Source organism: Sitophilus oryzae, unplaced genomic scaffold, assembly GCF_002938485.1.
Source record: "Sitophilus oryzae breed Bouriz unplaced genomic scaffold, Soryzae_2.0 scaffold_682_pilon_pilon, whole genome shotgun sequence".
NCBI classification, from domain to species: domain Eukaryota; kingdom Metazoa; phylum Arthropoda; class Insecta; order Coleoptera; family Curculionidae; genus Sitophilus; species Sitophilus oryzae.
In genome coordinates this window covers 5,216,468-5,234,504 of record NW_022147287.1, presented here as the reverse complement: position 1 = coordinate 5,234,504, position 18,037 = coordinate 5,216,468, and the positions used below count along the sequence as shown (strand labels likewise).

The 18,037-nt window shown below is 32.2% G+C and overlaps 3 protein-coding genes across 4 annotated transcripts in view; 2 read left to right on the top strand and 1 right to left on the bottom strand.

Annotated features, from left to right (window-relative positions):
• LOC115887988 overlaps window positions 1-16,408 on the top strand; it is a 31,000-nt gene extending 14,592 nt beyond the window's left edge. The window contains exons 1-5 of one of the 2 annotated variants that reach the window (XM_030907566.1): window positions 13,192-13,565; window positions 14,964-15,113; window positions 15,544-15,692; window positions 15,749-15,935; window positions 16,195-16,408. In XM_030907566.1, the coding sequence (XP_030763426.1) occupies window positions 13,486-13,565; window positions 14,964-15,113; window positions 15,544-15,692; window positions 15,749-15,935; window positions 16,195-16,357 (729 nt within the window). In that variant the 5' untranslated portion in view covers window positions 13,192-13,485 and the 3' untranslated portion in view covers window positions 16,358-16,408. Of the gene's footprint in view, window positions 1-13,191; window positions 13,566-14,963; window positions 15,114-15,543; window positions 15,693-15,748; window positions 15,936-16,194 lie in introns of those variants that run through there. The other variant, XM_030907565.1, reaches the window with a different exon arrangement.
• LOC115887960 lies at window positions 1,191-5,477 on the bottom strand. The gene is made up of 3 exons (XM_030907531.1): window positions 3,527-5,477; window positions 3,306-3,467; window positions 1,191-3,247 (listed from the first exon to the last, which is right to left on the bottom strand). The coding sequence occupies exons 1-3, from the start codon at window positions 3,996-3,998 to the stop codon at window positions 1,524-1,526; spliced, it is 2,358 nt and encodes a 785-aa protein (XP_030763391.1). The 5' UTR covers window positions 3,999-5,477; the 3' UTR covers window positions 1,191-1,523.
• A 155-nt stretch (window positions 16,409-16,563) lies between the features above and the next one.
• LOC115887982 (zinc finger protein-like 1) lies at window positions 16,564-17,990 on the top strand. The gene is made up of 6 exons (XM_030907558.1): window positions 16,564-16,803; window positions 16,871-16,982; window positions 17,041-17,234; window positions 17,286-17,459; window positions 17,514-17,605; window positions 17,662-17,990. The coding sequence occupies exons 1-6, from the start codon at window positions 16,702-16,704 to the stop codon at window positions 17,852-17,854; spliced, it is 867 nt and encodes a 288-aa protein (XP_030763418.1). The 5' UTR covers window positions 16,564-16,701; the 3' UTR covers window positions 17,855-17,990.
• Window positions 17,991-18,037: the final 47 nt, after the last annotated feature.

Genomic DNA, 18,037 nt, shown 5'->3' with positions numbered 1-18,037 from the left:
ATCATGACTTCAATACTCTCGCAGTTAGCTTTTTCAAGGACCGATACGTTTGAGACATGATGGAACCATTTTATTCTTAAGAGTTCATGTGTCGGCGGTAGGGCACCCAGGTTTCGCTTCCATATAACATGGTGGGAATTATTATCGCTCGGTACACTGCAAGTTTCGTTTTTGTGCTCAAGTCATGATTGTAGAAAACCCTGTCTTTTAATTTCCAGAATGCTCTTGAGGCGCTGCTAATCCTGTGCTGAATTTCAGAGTCGATATTGGCCTTTTCCGAAATCAAACTGCCGAAGTAATTGAATTCCGCTACATATTCCAACAGCTTATCTCCGATTTTTATAGCATTGTTGTGATCTTCTGGGGGAGTGCACATAATTTTAGTTTTATCGATGTTCAGCTTAAGTCCCAAGGCCTCGTATGCCCATGTATATGTGTTCAACATTTCTTCAATTGCTGTAACGTTTTTGCAACTAGAGCACAGTCATCAGCGTATTGAAGTTCTGTGATGAATTTTGTACGTGTTTTTGCCCTGAGTCTTTTTATGTTGAACAGACCGCCAGATCTAATGCCCAAACCTCTCTCCTGCAGTTTGCTGTCCACTATAATGGAGAGAGCTGCCATGAATGTATTGAATAGGAGAGGCGCTAAGATAGATCCCTGCCTAACGCCTGTGTTTGTTAGGATGGGATCGCTCAGTGATCCATGATATGACACTCTTGATTTGTTGTTGTTATGGAGGCTTTTACACACTGTAAGAAATTTGTTGGGTACTCCGAACTTTTCCATAATTGCCCAAAGTGCATCTCTATTCACAGAGTCGAATGCTTTTGTTAGATGGACGAATGCAACGTAAAGTTTAGACTGCTGCTCTTTTACTTTTTCCTGTAGTTGCCGGATGGAGAATATGGAATCGACGGTACCGCGGTTGGTGCGAAAACCCGTTTGCGATTCTGGGAGGATTTTTTCTATATGTGGGTGCAGGCGGTTATACCGATAAAAAGTTTGAAAGTTGAAAGTTTATAGTAAATATCTATACTGCCCCATTAAGAAAGACCCTGGTATCTCCAGTAACGCAAGTTTTGAGAAAACCGCGCTTAAAGTTTTTCGTTGGTTCTATTAAGTTCTTTCTAAATAAATACAATAACATGATTTGAGATATCATTTGTTAACTCAAAGTTAACGTTTCTAAGAAAAAAAAAATGCGAAACTAAGCTATGAATATTAGTTATGTTATATACGGGTTAAGAGTGCTAAAAGTGAAACCGAATTTATTTAGTTAAAACCACGTATAATACAAATTTGGCTGAAGCGTGATTTTTACTATGTAAATATTATAAAATTCATAGCTGAGAGATGAACATTTTTTTCTTATATACTGCTTTATTTTTGTATTGTCCTAAAAATTATTTTATTCAATAATCAATTTATTAATACATACTTAAAAAAAATTATTTTAAAAATCACAAAAAAAACGATACTAAATGAGTAAAATGAAACGAATTAAAATTAAAAAAATGTAGTTACTGCTCATCGGAAGTGGGCAATTCTCGCCAAAAATTATGCCGGTTTGCTGGTATAATTTCCCCTAAATTTTTCAGAATGTGTTCTTTTCTACTTTTGGGAATTCCAGAGGGTTTCTTCATGACTGCGGGTTCTTTTATCCCAGACTTTATTGCTCTAACTTGTAAAAAATCTATTTGTTTCAACTCCCCAGTATCATCCGTCTCAACTTTCAAAGTATCGCTTCCTCTCTGGACCATTACCTTAACTACTTGCGACAGGTAAACTCGTGGCTCAATTTTTTTCAATTTTGCCTGTGAAGAATAGTCTTTCCAGTCGAAAAAATCAGCAACTGCCATTTCTTTAACTGTAACACGCTTCGAGTTACTGGTTTGAACTGCTTCAACGAAATCATGAAAGTCGTAAACTTTTTTTGCTTTCTTCAGCGATAGTTCCACCTGATGGTGGAAACTGTCGGCGGACATAAAAGTATGGCCAGGCTCGAAGTAATTTATGATAATATCCTTAGCAGCTATTTTGTCGGAATTTATTATGAACATTAAAAATGAAAGAAACGCCCAATTTTTGTTTTGCGAAGAACAGTTGTCCAACCAAAACACAAAATGCTCCACATCACGATTGTGCAACATAAATGAAAAGAACGTACTAATAATTGCTTCCTTGCTTCTGCCTGATATTCCTTCGTGCCACAATGCTGCAAATGGCTTATTGTTCTTCAGCGTTTTTAATGGCACAAAACTTTCATTATATACGACTATTCTTTGAGTGAAGACAACTTTTTTAAACATATCAATCCGAGGAATCATTATTACTTTTTCAAGATCAGCTGAAACTCTTAACGTGTTTGGTTCACAAACTGATTCGCATTCTTTTCTGTATAATTCTCTAGACCTTTTTGCCCTGTTAATGTGCACTTCCCATTTTTGGCATACTTCACAGTTTCTGTCCAAGTTTGTTTCATTATGTAGAGCATCATGTAAGTGAAATCCTTCGCAGAGCTCACATTCCTCGTGGCCCAACTTCGTAAACGAGATGTTCTTGCTTTTAACCACTTTCCTGTAAACCTCATATGAACATTTCTTATCAGGATGAGTCTCCAGGAAGTTCGTATACATTGCATCAATGGTTAAATCACTCGGCAGGTAGCGGCGATGCGGAGCATGCTCTCTCCGGTAATGTGAAATTACTGGATTAAATGTTTCTATATGCTTTTCGATATCTTCGGTAGATATTTTAAACTTGGACGCATTCCTACCACGTTTGTCAGCCAGGGGAGCGATTTTTCCATTTTTAAAAAAATCTTGTTGTACAAAGCTTTGGATGGCCCAATCGTTGTTTTTTTTATATCCGAGGGTCGTCAAAAAAAATATCTTACAGACATTTTGTGTTTCACCATCAGAATCTTTTAGAAAGTACTTAAAGCTATTTTGTTTTGTTGAAGAATCTGAGCGTCTTCTTTTTATCGGGGCTCTGTTGACAGAATTAAGGATGTATGTTTTTTTAGCTACCCAATCTAGATTCCAATACATTTTATTTATTGCTACTCGTCTATCTTGATCGATCTTCTCTGAGCATTTCTTTTGGCATTTATTGGCGTCACATGGTATTTGAACTTTATGTTTTTGTTGTATCTCTGAGCATTTAATTTTTTTCCTTTGGTCCACCGATATGTTGAAACTCTTCCGTTTTCTAATTTTCCCTTTTTTCGTGTACTTTTCATCACCTGTAAAATAAAATTTCATTTAATAAAGGTTGAAGAAGACAAAGAAAAAACAAAAAACCTTGATCGGCATTATTTTCTATTGCATCGGATGGAATAATAGGTTCAATAGGTTCAACTAATGTTTGATCTTCCAGTTCTGGTAATATTAATATTTTGTTGGCTAGGTCATCAGCCTCTAAAATATAGCCGTTGGAATCTAATTCTGTTTCTTGCTGTTGGTCTAAAAAATAATCTCAGTTCTACATACAATAATTCTAAATTACTTGAGATGAAACTTACTATTATCATTTGCAATAGGGTCTTCTGTCGTGGATAGTTCAAAATTATAATTGTTTATTATAGTACCAGCTGAAACATCAGCTGTGTCAGCCAACGAGTCATTTTTATTGGAGTCGCCGCAATCGTTTATAACATCGGTGTCAGTAACAATGTCGGTAGGATATGCATCATTATTTGTGTAAAAAACTACTTCAACGCGCTCATTTTCAATACTAGGCTGAATAGAAAAACCATCACAATGAGATGACACTTTCAAAAAGCACCCGTCAGTATTTTTTTGCTTTGGTTTAATTTCTCCGTGACATTTCCTACTTGATGAATCTTGTATGGGGCAACGCGATAATGGTTCCAGAACACCTATTTGGATGTCATCTTCGGTATAAAGGGGCAATAACTTCTGCTCATTTGATGATCGATCTGATTCAGTTTTATGCAGCGCCATAGCCACCAATTTCTTTGACCTCAAAGACATGCCTGTTTATAAAATATAAATCCTATTATGGCAATACTTTTCTACCAGGGCAGGGGATCAGGTCTTAATAATAAATTAATTAATAAACAGAAAAAAATAAGTTAGTAAAACTACCATTCCAAATTAATATAAAACAAAATTTAGGCTGTACTTTTATTTTTGTAGACCATTAAGGTCGATTTACAAACTTTGACGTTTTATGTTGACGACTGCCGCACTAACGTAGTGTCCCGTCCATGGGCCTAAAATGTCATGAAAAATGAACTATCGAACCTTAGTTTTAATACAAAAAATATAGTTAAATGCCCGACAATTTTTCGATTGCGAAGTAGTTTATACACTTTTTTGTAATTGTTTTATTTAAATATTGTCCCTACCCCTTCCACCCTGGATACCACCACTCATTAATAGTAAAAGCAAAAATGTCCATATTCGGCTTTAGAGGCTGATAATACGAACAACATATTACTTAATTTGATTTAAAGACCAGACGTCAACGTACAGCGCCGAATATTATAAATTGGCTGTTCTTGTAAACATTAGGTATCCACTCACTTTCAATTATTTAATGTTTTTTTTTTTTGGCAAATTATGTTCTGTTTAACTATTCTGTATAGAAAAATTGTTGATGAATCACTTTTTTTGAATGTCAGAAGCAGTAGGAAAGTTGGCAACGCTCATAGGATTTCCTACATTCTTTATTTTAATTATTATGTTTAATTTTTTTGTCCATCAAAATTGTTTCATCCAACGATTTTTTTCTTTTAAACTATTCTAGATATCGAGGGCTCTTCCTTAAAATTTAAATAATTTGAAAAATAGTGGATAGGTACCTAATGTTTACAAGACCCTAAATCGGCTTTTACAGACACATTGAAATCTAAGGAGCATTATTATTTCTAGAAATAATAATTTAGAATTAAAACTTACCCAAGGAAGATGTTTAATATTCTTGCCACTAACGATCACCACTTTAATAAGTAATATTCTAAACAGTATTCCAAATAAAATTAGAATAACCTTACAAATGCCGGTGCGACATGACAGGTCGAAACAAATCAATAAAATGATAGCTTACTCGGCAAAATGCTAAGTGATAACCTGTTATCGACAGCGTCGATAGTGAACACGCGGATATCCTTAGAGAAAACCTGGCATATTGATTTTTCTTCGTTAAAAACTCGTATCTCCTGTTACATACCAGAATTTTGCTAAGAAAATATATGATACAAGGTTTATACTTAGCATAGAGACTATTTTTGGCGTTTACGGGGAAACAATTTTTCCTTATAAATTATGTAGGAAATTAAAATGCCAGGTTTTTTCTACGTAAATATATTGTAAAAATCACAATTAATTGTTTGGTGCAAAAATCTCGTTTTTGATTTTTTTGGAGATACCAGGGTTTTTCTTAGTGGGGCAGTATAGTATGAAAGTTTAGTTGAAAGTTTATAGTAAATATAGTAATGGCAAATATTAGACCAGTGTTTACAAGATCAAATTCGATTATCAAAATATATAAGTTTTCAATGCTTTGCGAAATGAAGAAAACTATGTTATGGATTTGATTTCAAGTGGCAGGTGGATGTATAATATTGAACTTTTAACTTTAACTAACTCTGAGCGCGGGGTAGGTAGATAAAGATCTTGCTCCGCGTTCCTGAGTGGATAAGTGTGAGATGGCCTTTCCTTTTTTTTTGATACATGCTACATTACATACCCCTTATAATTTTACATATAAATTGCCAGCGATCTTCATTTTATAGCCATTGCTGACGTCGTTTTTTTTCGATTATATTGTATTATGTTATCTTCTTTTTTGTACTTGGTACAATAAAATTTTTGTACTTAAATACATATACGATTTTTTTTCTGTAATAATATAAATATATTCTTCAACAACTTTGTTCGAAAAAAATGCTAAAAATTATTAAGTGGTTTTTTATTAATAATGGATGTTTACCTCTATAATATAAAATTTTTAGATTTGTTGTTTCTCTATAATCGTTATACCCTACGTTATACACATATTATACATGGTCTTAAATAAGTGGAAATATTTTCACGATTCGTATATAGATCTCAATAAAAGAAACATATTTTCTCTTTGCCTAGGGTTCCCGTTTTTACCCTTTGGGTACGGAACCCTAAAAATCAAAACACTAATTTTTTACACATAACACTAATTTGTGCCTCGGCTGTATGCCAAACGTACAGCATCGCCACAAAAGTGTAATTTGTACTCCTAATAAAACGATATACTATTATCAATATCTACCAGCCCAGAAAATATTTGCACTTATTTAAGACTTTCCCTGTATATTGTAATAAAAAAGAAGAATGAAATTATTGGGCAAACCCACAGATTAGCCATGAAACATGGCTAAAATCATGTTTCATGGCTAATCTCAAGGATACTATAGAGATAAGGATAGTTCGATTCCTATCTTCCTGCACTGTCAGTTTTTTTTACGTCATCTACTGACCGCGTTGAAGTTGGCGCTAAAGATTTTAGACAGTGACAGTTATTTTTGCATTTGACGGACGAGCGCACAGTGCGTTGGAAGATAAATTTAGCGGGACAAAAGCGTTTGGTTAGAAATAAGCCAAAAAATGTGTACTGATAAGAATAAATAGTAGACATTCCAATTGATACAAAAATGCATGAATATTCTTTGTATTTCGATACATTTTTATCAACCAAATTTGGTCGTTTTCTGCTCAGCAAGGCAGAGATCATACGAAAACAAAATATTTACAAGTGCTTATACATTTTATTAGAAAGCCAAATTATGTTGAAGATTTGCCAAAGGTATGTACTTTTCTACTGTACGTATATTATTTGTTAAAATCCTTCGTGCCTTTGTTATGCAGATATCAAACTTTCACTTTTTTTCAAATATCGATATATTGAATGATGTTCTTTTGAGTTACCAATAGTTACCAACACAGGTAGTCACAGTCACAGGGAGTTTAAGCTTAACAGGTGAATGCCCAAAAAGATTCATTTCAATCGGATAGTATAAAAACAAAACAACTCCATCAAAAGGCACTGAGTTTAAAAAATTGTCTTAGATACTTACTATATGTATATGAATTTACAATTACCGAGTGTTAAAATTAAAATTAAAATATCTATCTTATTTATTATTTTCAAAATAAAATATATTTTATTAAAATAAATTATAGAGGGTGTCACAAGATTACAAATTAATTTAAAAAAAACTACTAAAGAGTTTTTTGATATCATAATTTTATGTATTTGGCAATAGTTTACAATACGGTTTTTGTGTGTCATGTACGAATAATATCATAGTTTTATTATCTTGTATTTATTTATTAATACCGGTAAACCGGTAAATCTTTAAGACAAACTAAAATTACTTACTTCTTTGAGCCCGTAGTCTTTCGTATATGAAGTTCATCGGACTTTTCGATGGGATGAAGTCCTTCTTGTCAAACAGGGAGAGCAGGAGGGGTATAATGACAGTTGTGCCAAATATGATTATCCCTGTCATTAGAATGGCCCTCATGTTAAGGGTAACGAGGGATGTCTTGGCTAAATCTAGTGATTTCCTTACAGGTAATGCTAGGAAGGGTACGCTGAAGTCGAGATCTATCTAAAATAAAAATAAGAGAACGTAAGAACTTATTTGTAGGGACTTATACAGGGTGGCGCACCTCATTCGCCTCGGTTGATTATACGAAAACGGAGAGATGTAGAAACAAAATTTTTTATGGGTATATGTAGAGAGACAATGTGCATAATTTAAAATTATTTTTAAATGTACAAGGTGTGTCAGAACTAAGATCCATACCAAAGTTATATTTTTTCTTATGGAACACCCGGTATTTTATTTCATTTTTGGATTTTGGGCATAAAATAATGCATTTATTATAAGGGTTTGATATGTCTAAAAGCTTTGGTTTTTGAGATGTTTTAAGATATTTAGGTAAATATGCATGCTATAATAAAAAAAATTGTAAAACACCCTGTATATTACTTTTCAAAGTTAATTCTTGTGCTGACTTTGAAGCCAGAGAAATAAACTTTACTAAAAAATGTATTGCTTCCTTAAATGTATACAGGGTTATCAAAGATTGCTGGTCTACTTTAAATATTATTTTACATAAAAACTTCGTTATTTTAAATGCAACACTATGTATTTTTTAAAACAAGTCGAAGCAGATTTAGTTGCTGTTTCAAACTATATTAGGGTTTCCTACACCTATCTGGCTCAGATTTTGAGTAAAAAGGGATTTTTCAATAAAATGGCAATCAAGATGGCTGGGGGTCGCCATGGAAATTTGCTAGTAACAGTTAGTAGCTATTTTCAAAATCGACATTAGGTTATTGACTTTATTTAAATTTATGACAGTTTACTTTTATTTAATTTACCTACCATAGTTTAATAAGTAAGTATTTATTGTTTTATCAAGAAAAATAAAGAAGTAGTTCTTTGGTTTATATTACGATGACTTAATGTTTAAACAGGATGAAATGAATCTACGTCATATTTATTCGGATCATGTTTCGCCTGATGTAACATTTAATCAATTTCGAGATGTGTGCAAAATGTTGGAACGACAAGTATGGTTTTTTAGTTATCGATAAAGATAGTGATTTAAACTCTGGAAGATATCGTGTAGGGTTCGATAGCTATATATTAATAGAGTAATCTTAATGAAAGCTCATTTGACAACTAAGCGATATAGTAGTAGGTCACAGCCAAAACGAACGAGGAAATTGATTTGAAACGTAAATTAGTCGAAGCTACAGATGCTGAAAAAAATTTAAACAAATTAAATCTGCAAGCGTACACGATAAAATTGAATTGGAGAAATTTTACGAACCGATTAGTTCAAAAATATGCACTTAACAAATCGTTGTAACTTTTTTGTTATGGAAAATTTTGTATTTTTATGAAAACATTTCCAAAGTACCTTTTTACGTAGAATTTAATGGTTTAAGTATAATTTTTTTAAAATTAATAATTTAAGAATTATCAACAGAAAATTTGATTTTTTATATGGGACACTTTGTATATTTTTAATTTACTGAAAATAATTTAAGATTACCTTTCCAAAAATATAACACACTTGATATTTTGCTCGATTCCTCTTCGAGATATAGAGTATATAAAAATTCGCCCGTTTTAAATGAGTAGGCTTTGAACGGCACCGGCTGTAATGCAAAAAAATCTAGCTGTGAGCATCAATTAAAACGAAAATAATATTTGCTATGAGAGATGCAGAATTTTATAACTATTTAAAATATATTTAATCAACATCAACACATTTAAACTATATCTAATAACAAGAAAAATAAATAGCAAACCAAGACATGAGATGTTGCTATAGGTGTTCGACATATCGACCGTCTTCTGTTATGGACAGACGGGGCAGTTTTTGAACATTTGTCGCGGAATTCATTAACTCAGTGGGGGTGAAAGATCCCCTCTCATAACTGCTAAGTAATTCTAATTCTTGTCTAGATTATACGGAAGAACAAGGAACCTTTATTTTTCCGCAAATATATCGATAGGATTAGATCCATGGGCACTAAGTCAGGCGGCCTCGACGGCCAACGGCTGGAATCTTGGTTGGCTATTCAATTACTCTTGAAATTGGATGCAAAAATTTGCTGATAACTTCAGCGATCAGAGGCGGTGCGCCGTCTTGCTGGAGAAATATGTTTTCGAGTTCTATTATGGGCATATCATCAATAAAGGGTCCAAAGCCTACTAGTTAAAAGTGACGAACTTTTAAAAATTCTGTATTTCGAAGGGGATTATAACAAAATATCAAGTGTGCTATATTTTTGGAAAGGTAATTTTAAATTCTTTTCAGTTAATTAAAAATATAGAGGGTGTCCCGAATAAAAAATCAATTTTTCTGTTGATAACTCTTAAATTATTAATTTTAAAAAAATTATACTTAAACCATTAAATTCTAGGTAAAAAGGTGCTTTGGAAATGTTTTTATAGAAATACAAAATTTTCGATAGCAAAAAAGTTACAGCGATTTGTTAAAAAGGCACATTTTTGAAAAACACCCCCGTAACTCCGAAACGGTAACAGATATTGATGTGCGGTTTTCACCATCATGTTTTTGATGAAAATTGAGCTCCAGACACCGATATTAGTTTTCGTCTATCTCCTATAGAAAAGGGTGTTTCCATTTAAAAGCGTCGAATTTGACCCACCCTGTACAAGGTGTTGACAAACTTTTTTATTATAGCATGCATATTTAAATATCTTAAAATATCACAAAAACCAAAGCTTTTAGACATATTAAACCCTTTTATAATAAATGCATTATTTTATGCTCAAGACTCCAAAAATGAAATAAAATACCGGGTGTTCCATAAGAAAAAATATAACTTCGGTATGGATCTTAGTTCTGACACACCCTGTACATTTCAAAATAATTTTAAATTATGCACATTGCCTTTCCACATATACTCATAAAATATTTTGTTTCTACATCTTTCCGTTTTCGTATAATCAATCGAGGTGAATGAGGTGCGCCAACCTGTGTATAAAAAAATACTTGCAGCTAAATATCCATCATCAGTAAACGTAATCATTCTGTCCTGTTTCGACCTAAACCCCCGATCCGACGCCGTTTTGTAATAGTTCCCGGTAAAATTGTCATCACCACACCGCACCAAAACACACAGATTAGCCAAAACCATCGAAACCAAGACCCGAAAAATCATGTTCTTCCCGTCAGACGAAAATTGAACCAAAATTTCCAGTTTCAAAATTTCCGCACAACGATTCAAAGTCTTTCTTTTGACACGGACGTTTCTACGGTACTAACGCAGATTTAAGCTGATGTGTAGGCATGTCGAAAAAAAACTATTTCGCAAAATTTCGCAAAATAAATAATCAACACAGAACAAAGAATGGTGTTGCTCGTCTCGGAATCATATCTGATGCTATAATTTCTTTCGAAAAAGACGAACAATGAAGAACGATATAATAATTGCTTAATTTGGAGGAATTAGATATATTGTTGGCAAGTTTGCAGAAAATTTGCTGTCAAAATAATAATAATAAATTTTCTAGTGAAGATCGAGAGTGATTTAAAGACTGGTTTAGTACTTTTAATGACTTTATTTTCACTTATAATAGTTGGTTCTATCGGACTTTTTTCGACTATATAAATCTTTATTTGTAAACTTTAATACATCAAATATTTTCAATCTAATAAATCATTTAATGATGTAAATAAGAGGAAATTTCTCACATGGGTGGTCAAATTTTATAGTTTTCATTATATCAAACAGCCTCTGAGAAATGTTTTCAACTCAAAATGATTTTAATAATGTTTGACTACATCATTAAAAAGGGTCTTCAAGTACATCAATGTGATATTTGTCTAAAATTTGCAAAAGATTCCGAATCTCTGGATAACTCGAAATTTGATCATGAAAGTGGAAAAATTTGTTCATTTTATTTACAGGCTGGAAAAATTATTTATATTAAATTTTGATGAGTTTTGCACTGAATAAAACATTCAGAGGCTGTTTGATATATTGAAAACTATAGAATTTGACCACCCATGTTAAAAATTTCCTCTTATTTACATCATTAAATTATTTATTAGATTGAAAATATTTTATGCATTAAAGTTTACAAAAAATAAAGATTTATATAGTCGAAAAAAGTCCGATAGAACCAATAGAAATGTAACTATTTTGTCACATCTTTAATTAAATTTTGTTAAATAAATTAATTTTTTATACTATAAATATCTTTTTTTTTCCTAATCTCCTACGAACTGATATAATATGACGAGCAATCTATTAAATTACTGTGAGATTATACAGAAAAGTCCACAGACTTCGAGACATAGGAAAATCAAGTCCATTTAGCGTGTGTCCAAATTTTGACAAGTTTTCAAAAATGACAGTTTTGTTTAGACTGACGTTTAATTTCACCTGACTTCTCGGTGTATGTACCCCCATATCTCGACTTATGTACCCCCATAAAAAGAAATCATTCATTCTTTTTATGGGGGTACATAAAATCTAAAATTTACGGCCATGAAGAAATTCAAAACTTGGAGCAGTTAAGGCAGAAAATATTTAATGCCTTTGACACTGTCACCCCTGATATGTTATCCAATGTGAGGAGGGGATTTTATGATCGTTTGGTTTAATGCAAGAGGGAGGCACTTTTGAACAATTTTTGTAATTTTTTAAATTTCATTATCCTGTTATTTTACCGTTTACCCATTACCTACCTTGACGAACATGGTCCTTTCCAGGACCACAAATATTTTGATTGAGAGAATTGGTAACTTTTTTTTGGATTAAAAAACAAAAGTTGTTAATATAATACCAATTTAAAAGTGTTTTAGTAGTTTTATTACACACTATGATATAAAATTTATTATTATTATAATGTATATTATTAATACTATTGTTCATTCGAAATGGCATTAAGGCCCAATTGCAACAATGATTTAAATTTTTCTTAAAGATAAGTAGAGCTTAGAATGAGCTGTATTTATATTTACTTTAATATTCACCTTAAATGAGGGAATTTGACTGATAAAATTTTTGAATTTGAATTGTTTTTAATGATACTAACAATTTTAGTTCAATTTTTAATAAAATTTATTTAATATTAATAGAAATCCAAGAGATTTGAAACCTCTTTTAGCGATTTATAACATTTTCAAATGAATTACAGGTGCCCTTATTTTCTATGAAAATCACACAGCTTTTTTCATAGTCGCTGCAGTTGCTATAGCTATAAAAACTAATTTTTTAAGGTGTGAAAATTGCGACACACGCTAAATGGACTTGATTTTTCGTATGTCTCGAAGTCTGTGGACCTTTTTGTATGCCTCGATAACATATTGGTGCAGATTATTTTCATCCAAACAAATAATAACCCAAACTATACATTGATGCGGATTGTCTATGAACTCTTTCTGAAGGTCACAGAAACCTGAACGCGTAATTCGGTGTTCTTTCGCATCTGTTATAGGTAATTTGTGATAATGGCTACACAAAAAGATAATTCACAAGAAAAATTAGCCATGTAACGATGATAAGGTTTTTTATGTAGCCAGCTCTCCGTCTATAACCCCGTAAAATGAGGCCTGTATATCTCAAATTCATTATCAAATACACCAAAAATATACTTTATTAGTTAGTATATTTTACACAAAAAATCATTAAAAGTGAAAACAATGTATGTCGATGATCGGTGAAATTTTGCTTTTTTTGTAAGAATGAAATAACGTCTCTTATTACGTATATGCGCTTCCATAGTAATATTGTTCAAGATTGTAAAATTATGTCTTTGTTTTACTTAATTATTTTAGCGTAACAAGCAGAAGCTTGCACATGGCTCGTATTGTTCATAACTAACTATCTGTAAAATGTCAGACGTATAAAATAATTTGGCTCACGCGTTCATCGACCAGTTCATATCGAAAAGTTACGCGAAAAATCAAAAGAAACAAAATGCAGAAAATAATTGTCGTGTTTTTGGTGTTCGGTATGGGTGTATGGGCAAATCCCAAGAAGTATGGCGAAGAGGACAGGTAGAAACAAAAAAAACAGTATAAAATTAATTTTAAGTTAGATTAGAAAAAAAACATTCGGAGACTAGAATATTAGGATTTATATCACTTCAATTCAATTAATTTGTGAAAATACTTTAGTGAAATTATGTACGGGGTGGGTCAAATTGGACACTTTTAAAGGAAAACTCCTTTTTCTATAGGAGATCAATATCCCACTTCGATATCTGTTACCATTTCCGAGTTACGGGGTGTTTTTCAAAAATGTACATTTTTAACAAATATCGCTGTCACTTTGCTGCGAAAAATTTTGTATTTTTATGAATACATTTCCAAAGCACCATTTTACCTAGAATTTACTGGTTTAAGTATAATTTTTATAAAATTAACAATTTAAGAGTTACCAACAGAAAAATTGATTTTTTATTTGGGACACCCTGTATGTTTTTAATTAACTGAAAAGAACTTAAAATTACCTTTCTAAAAATATCGCTGTCATTTTCGAAATATGACTGAGACCGACTCAAACTTGTGTCTTCTTTTTATAAGGGACCACCTCTATACAGGGTGGTCCGAAGTGTATTCCGGAAACTTCGGCAGCATATTAAGCAGATAAAAATAAGTGAAAAAGTTCGTATAAATGTATGTCCTAAAATGGCTTAGTTTCGGAGATACAGGGTGTAGAAGTTTCATTTTTATTTCGATTTTTTCCAAATAATTTATGAAGTAACGTCAATATTAAGATGACATCAAAATCAAATTTCTCATATCAAAAAACTCCCAGACACCAATTTTCATCCAAATATTGACATTATTAGTTCAAAAATTATTTAGAAAAAATCGGAATAAAAATGATATTTCTACGCCCTGTATTTCCGTAACTCAGCATTTTGGGACATATGTGCATTTATAGGAACTTTTTTACTTATTTTTACCTGTAGATTTACTCTGTAAATTTACTCTATTTTGAACATAAAACAAAGTATCGAGTCAGTTTTAAGTCAATTTATCGAATTATATACAGGGTGTCCCACTTAAGATGGATACAAGCCAATATCTTGGTTGTTTGTTGAGCGATCTTTTTCATTTTTGGCAGGAGGTTGTATGGCTATAAGACGTACATTTTGCCCAGGGTAAGAAATGCGATACTTCATAGACGTACGTTTTAATGGGGTTTGATATTTTTCGAGTCAAGAGTAAACTACCCTTAGGACAGTATTTATTTCAAATCTGATAAATTATATTGAATTCTTCTTACCTAAGATACTTAAGTTCTAACTTTGATAAATATTGATACAGGGTGTGTTATAAAACTGCCCATGCTAGAGAACTGAATATTTGTGGAGGCTGTAATGTTTTAAATATCATTAAAAAAATATTGCATTATTTACAGAAGAATATATCTTTGTTCTTTTACAGTTTTTCGCCCAGTAATAGATACTACGAGTCAGAAATACCTTACAAATCTTATAAGAACAAAACGACTTATATTCCACAAAATCCCATCGGAGACAGCAGTAAGAAGGAGTCCAGGTTTGGAACTATCAGCTATGGAACTGCAGGAAGTGGGTAAATATATACCAAAAACCAGAAAACTTGTCTAAAATTATAATCACATTATATTTTAAGACACACTAAACCAATGAACACTGGACAACAAACAAAAAATGTAATATACAACATACATATACCATGTGAATGTGATAAATTTTATATTGGTAAAACATCTAGACCTTTAAATGTTCGAATTAAAGAACATAAAGATTATTTAAGAAAGAGCGACTTTTGCAAATTAAGATTTGTCAGCATTCGTGGGACACAGGCCTCAGAGTAGATTTTATCAATGTAAACATTATAATGAAAGAAGCGATAGCCTCTGAAAACTTATAGTAACTTTTACCTTCAAAATTTCATTCCCGTCACCCTTCTTTTTTTAATTAAGAAAAAAATGTAAAAACACAGAAAAATTGTAGTAAGAAACTGGATATACCGTTTTTAGATATGGATCCAACAATGGTCTTGCTTACGGCACCATGAAATTGGACATAGGTGGGGTTGCTTTAGGGGCCCTTATAGGCTTGGGTGCTATTCTCCTCATACCAAAAATATCCCAACTATTCTCTTCAGCTCACGGAGGGTACGCCAGAGGTAAAAAATACATTTTTGAACTATTTCTATCTATTAAAAAAATCATATTTTTTTAGGATTGGACACAGATATGTCCTCCGTCACAAATATTTTATCCAAAATAGATGATTCATTGGCTGCTAATAATATCGACAGTAGTTCCTGCGCGCAAAGAATCGTTTGTAGTTTCGTGCACGACGCTGTCAAAAACCAAAAAGCCGGTGAAACCACCAGTGCCGATGAATTTATCATGTCTTTTACCAAGTTAGTATCAGAATATATTAGCATAAATTAGTTCTTAAACTGATAAAATAAAATATATTTCATTAACTGGTCCTGTAATGTATTCTTTGTCACACTATACTTAAAGTTTTTCTCACCAACGAGTTTTTTTTTCAAGAAAAATTTCGACAGACGACAGAGTATACTGTAAATATATTTTTGAGAATCCCTGGTAGTATAACTTTTATTTATTTTGCTTACACAACGTTCCACACTTGATAACTTTTATTATTGCTTGCAGCAATCCGTTATTCGCTTATATGGCTGGTGGAACAGTTCTAAAAGAAGCTGTGGATATCGGAAGAACTCAGGACATGGACAAGTGCATAGAAAAATACGACAAATGTCCTTTGACCAGACAAAACGTATTAAATGTCCTATCTACTTTAATACCGACAAACTAGTACTAAACACTTTGTAGTAGAGACTAGTCAATATAAATTATATTTATTTTTTGTATTAAACAAAGCCTTTTATTTTTATTTCTGTATCAAGTAATTTTCTTCTTACCCTCGTATCTATGTTTTTGATAACTGGAGCAGATAACGCCTAGATTTCTTGACGCCCACTAAAATTAAAGAAGAGTTCAAGTGACATCTCTGTCATCTGTGGTCATCTGTCAAAATTCTGACATTACATGGGCATTACCACGGTTGTCAATATACGTGGCTGCACAATTTTTAATGTTTTTCGCCGAAAAATATAGTAAATTAGCTTAATTCTGGTCTATTAAGGCTGTGCAATAACAATGGGGCTGTGCAAATGCCCCAAGAGGCGCGTTACCAACCAGTTTTGCTTTGAACATCGAGTGTGCGTTTGTGAGAATTGTATGGTAACCAATCATCCCATTGTAAGCATTATAATCTTATTTATAGAGTTTTTATAGTTATCAATATACTAATGTGTTGTAATTTTAGTGTGTGGTACAATCATATCTACAATGGCTACAAGACAGCGATTACAATTCGATTTGCGAGATATGTTCCAAGGACTTAAATACAGAGGATAGCATAAGGCTGACTTGTTATCGTAAGAAACCACTTTATTTATCCAGTTTTCTCGAAAATACAGTAAAGAAACGTTTCAGATGTCTTTCATTGGTCGTGTTTGGATCATTATTCAAGACAACTGCCCCCAACTACGGCGCCTCGAGGATATACGTGCCCATCATGCAAAAGTCCCTTATTTCCTGCTCCAAACTTAATAAGCCCCGTTGCAGATGTTTTAAAAGAGAAATTGGCTGGTGTAAATTGGGCTAGAGCAGGTCTAGGACTTCCCCTTGTAATTATATTAATATAAACAAGTTGGTAATTTTTCAAATTTTTTTTGTAGTTGTCAGAAGAAAGAGAGGTTAAATCGATAGTTAATCATGTTAATTCATCAGTAAATCAGGATTTACGTTCCACACCAAGCCCTTCACATTCAGTGGTTAACGTAGATGATCATGGTGCATTTAATAGAATAGATAGTTATCATGGAGTGTCATCAAACAGAAAAACATTTCAAGTATGTTGTGGCTTTTAATATTACTTACATATATTTTTAATTTATATTATTTAGGACATACGAGAAGTTAAACCTTCAAGTTTTGATCATGATGATGATAAATACAAACGCCGACCAATTTTTGAGCTTGTTACAACTTGGTGGAAGTAAGTTTTGCAGAAAAAATTAAATGATATTGTTTAAAATGACTTTTAATTTGTAGAATAACTTTTGGGGCCCCACTGAGGTCAAGAGGAAGATCAAAATACAGAAGATACTGCATGTTCGGAACACTTCTTATACTAGGAGTCATCTTTTTCTTGTATTTTATGTCGAAATTAGGAAGATACTCTGCCGATAACGATCCAAATTTAGATGAGATACATAATCCCTTTGTTAAAAATCAGGAAAGTTAAAATGAGATTTTTCTTGTCATGTATAATTGTTAAATTTTAAGGTAATAATTAATATTTTGTTTTATAATTTATTTTAGTGTTATTGATTAAGGAACATTGCTTTATACATATAGTAAATAAATAAGTTCTAATTCTATTTGATAGTTTTATTTTATTCCAATAAGCTATACTTCATTCATGTTT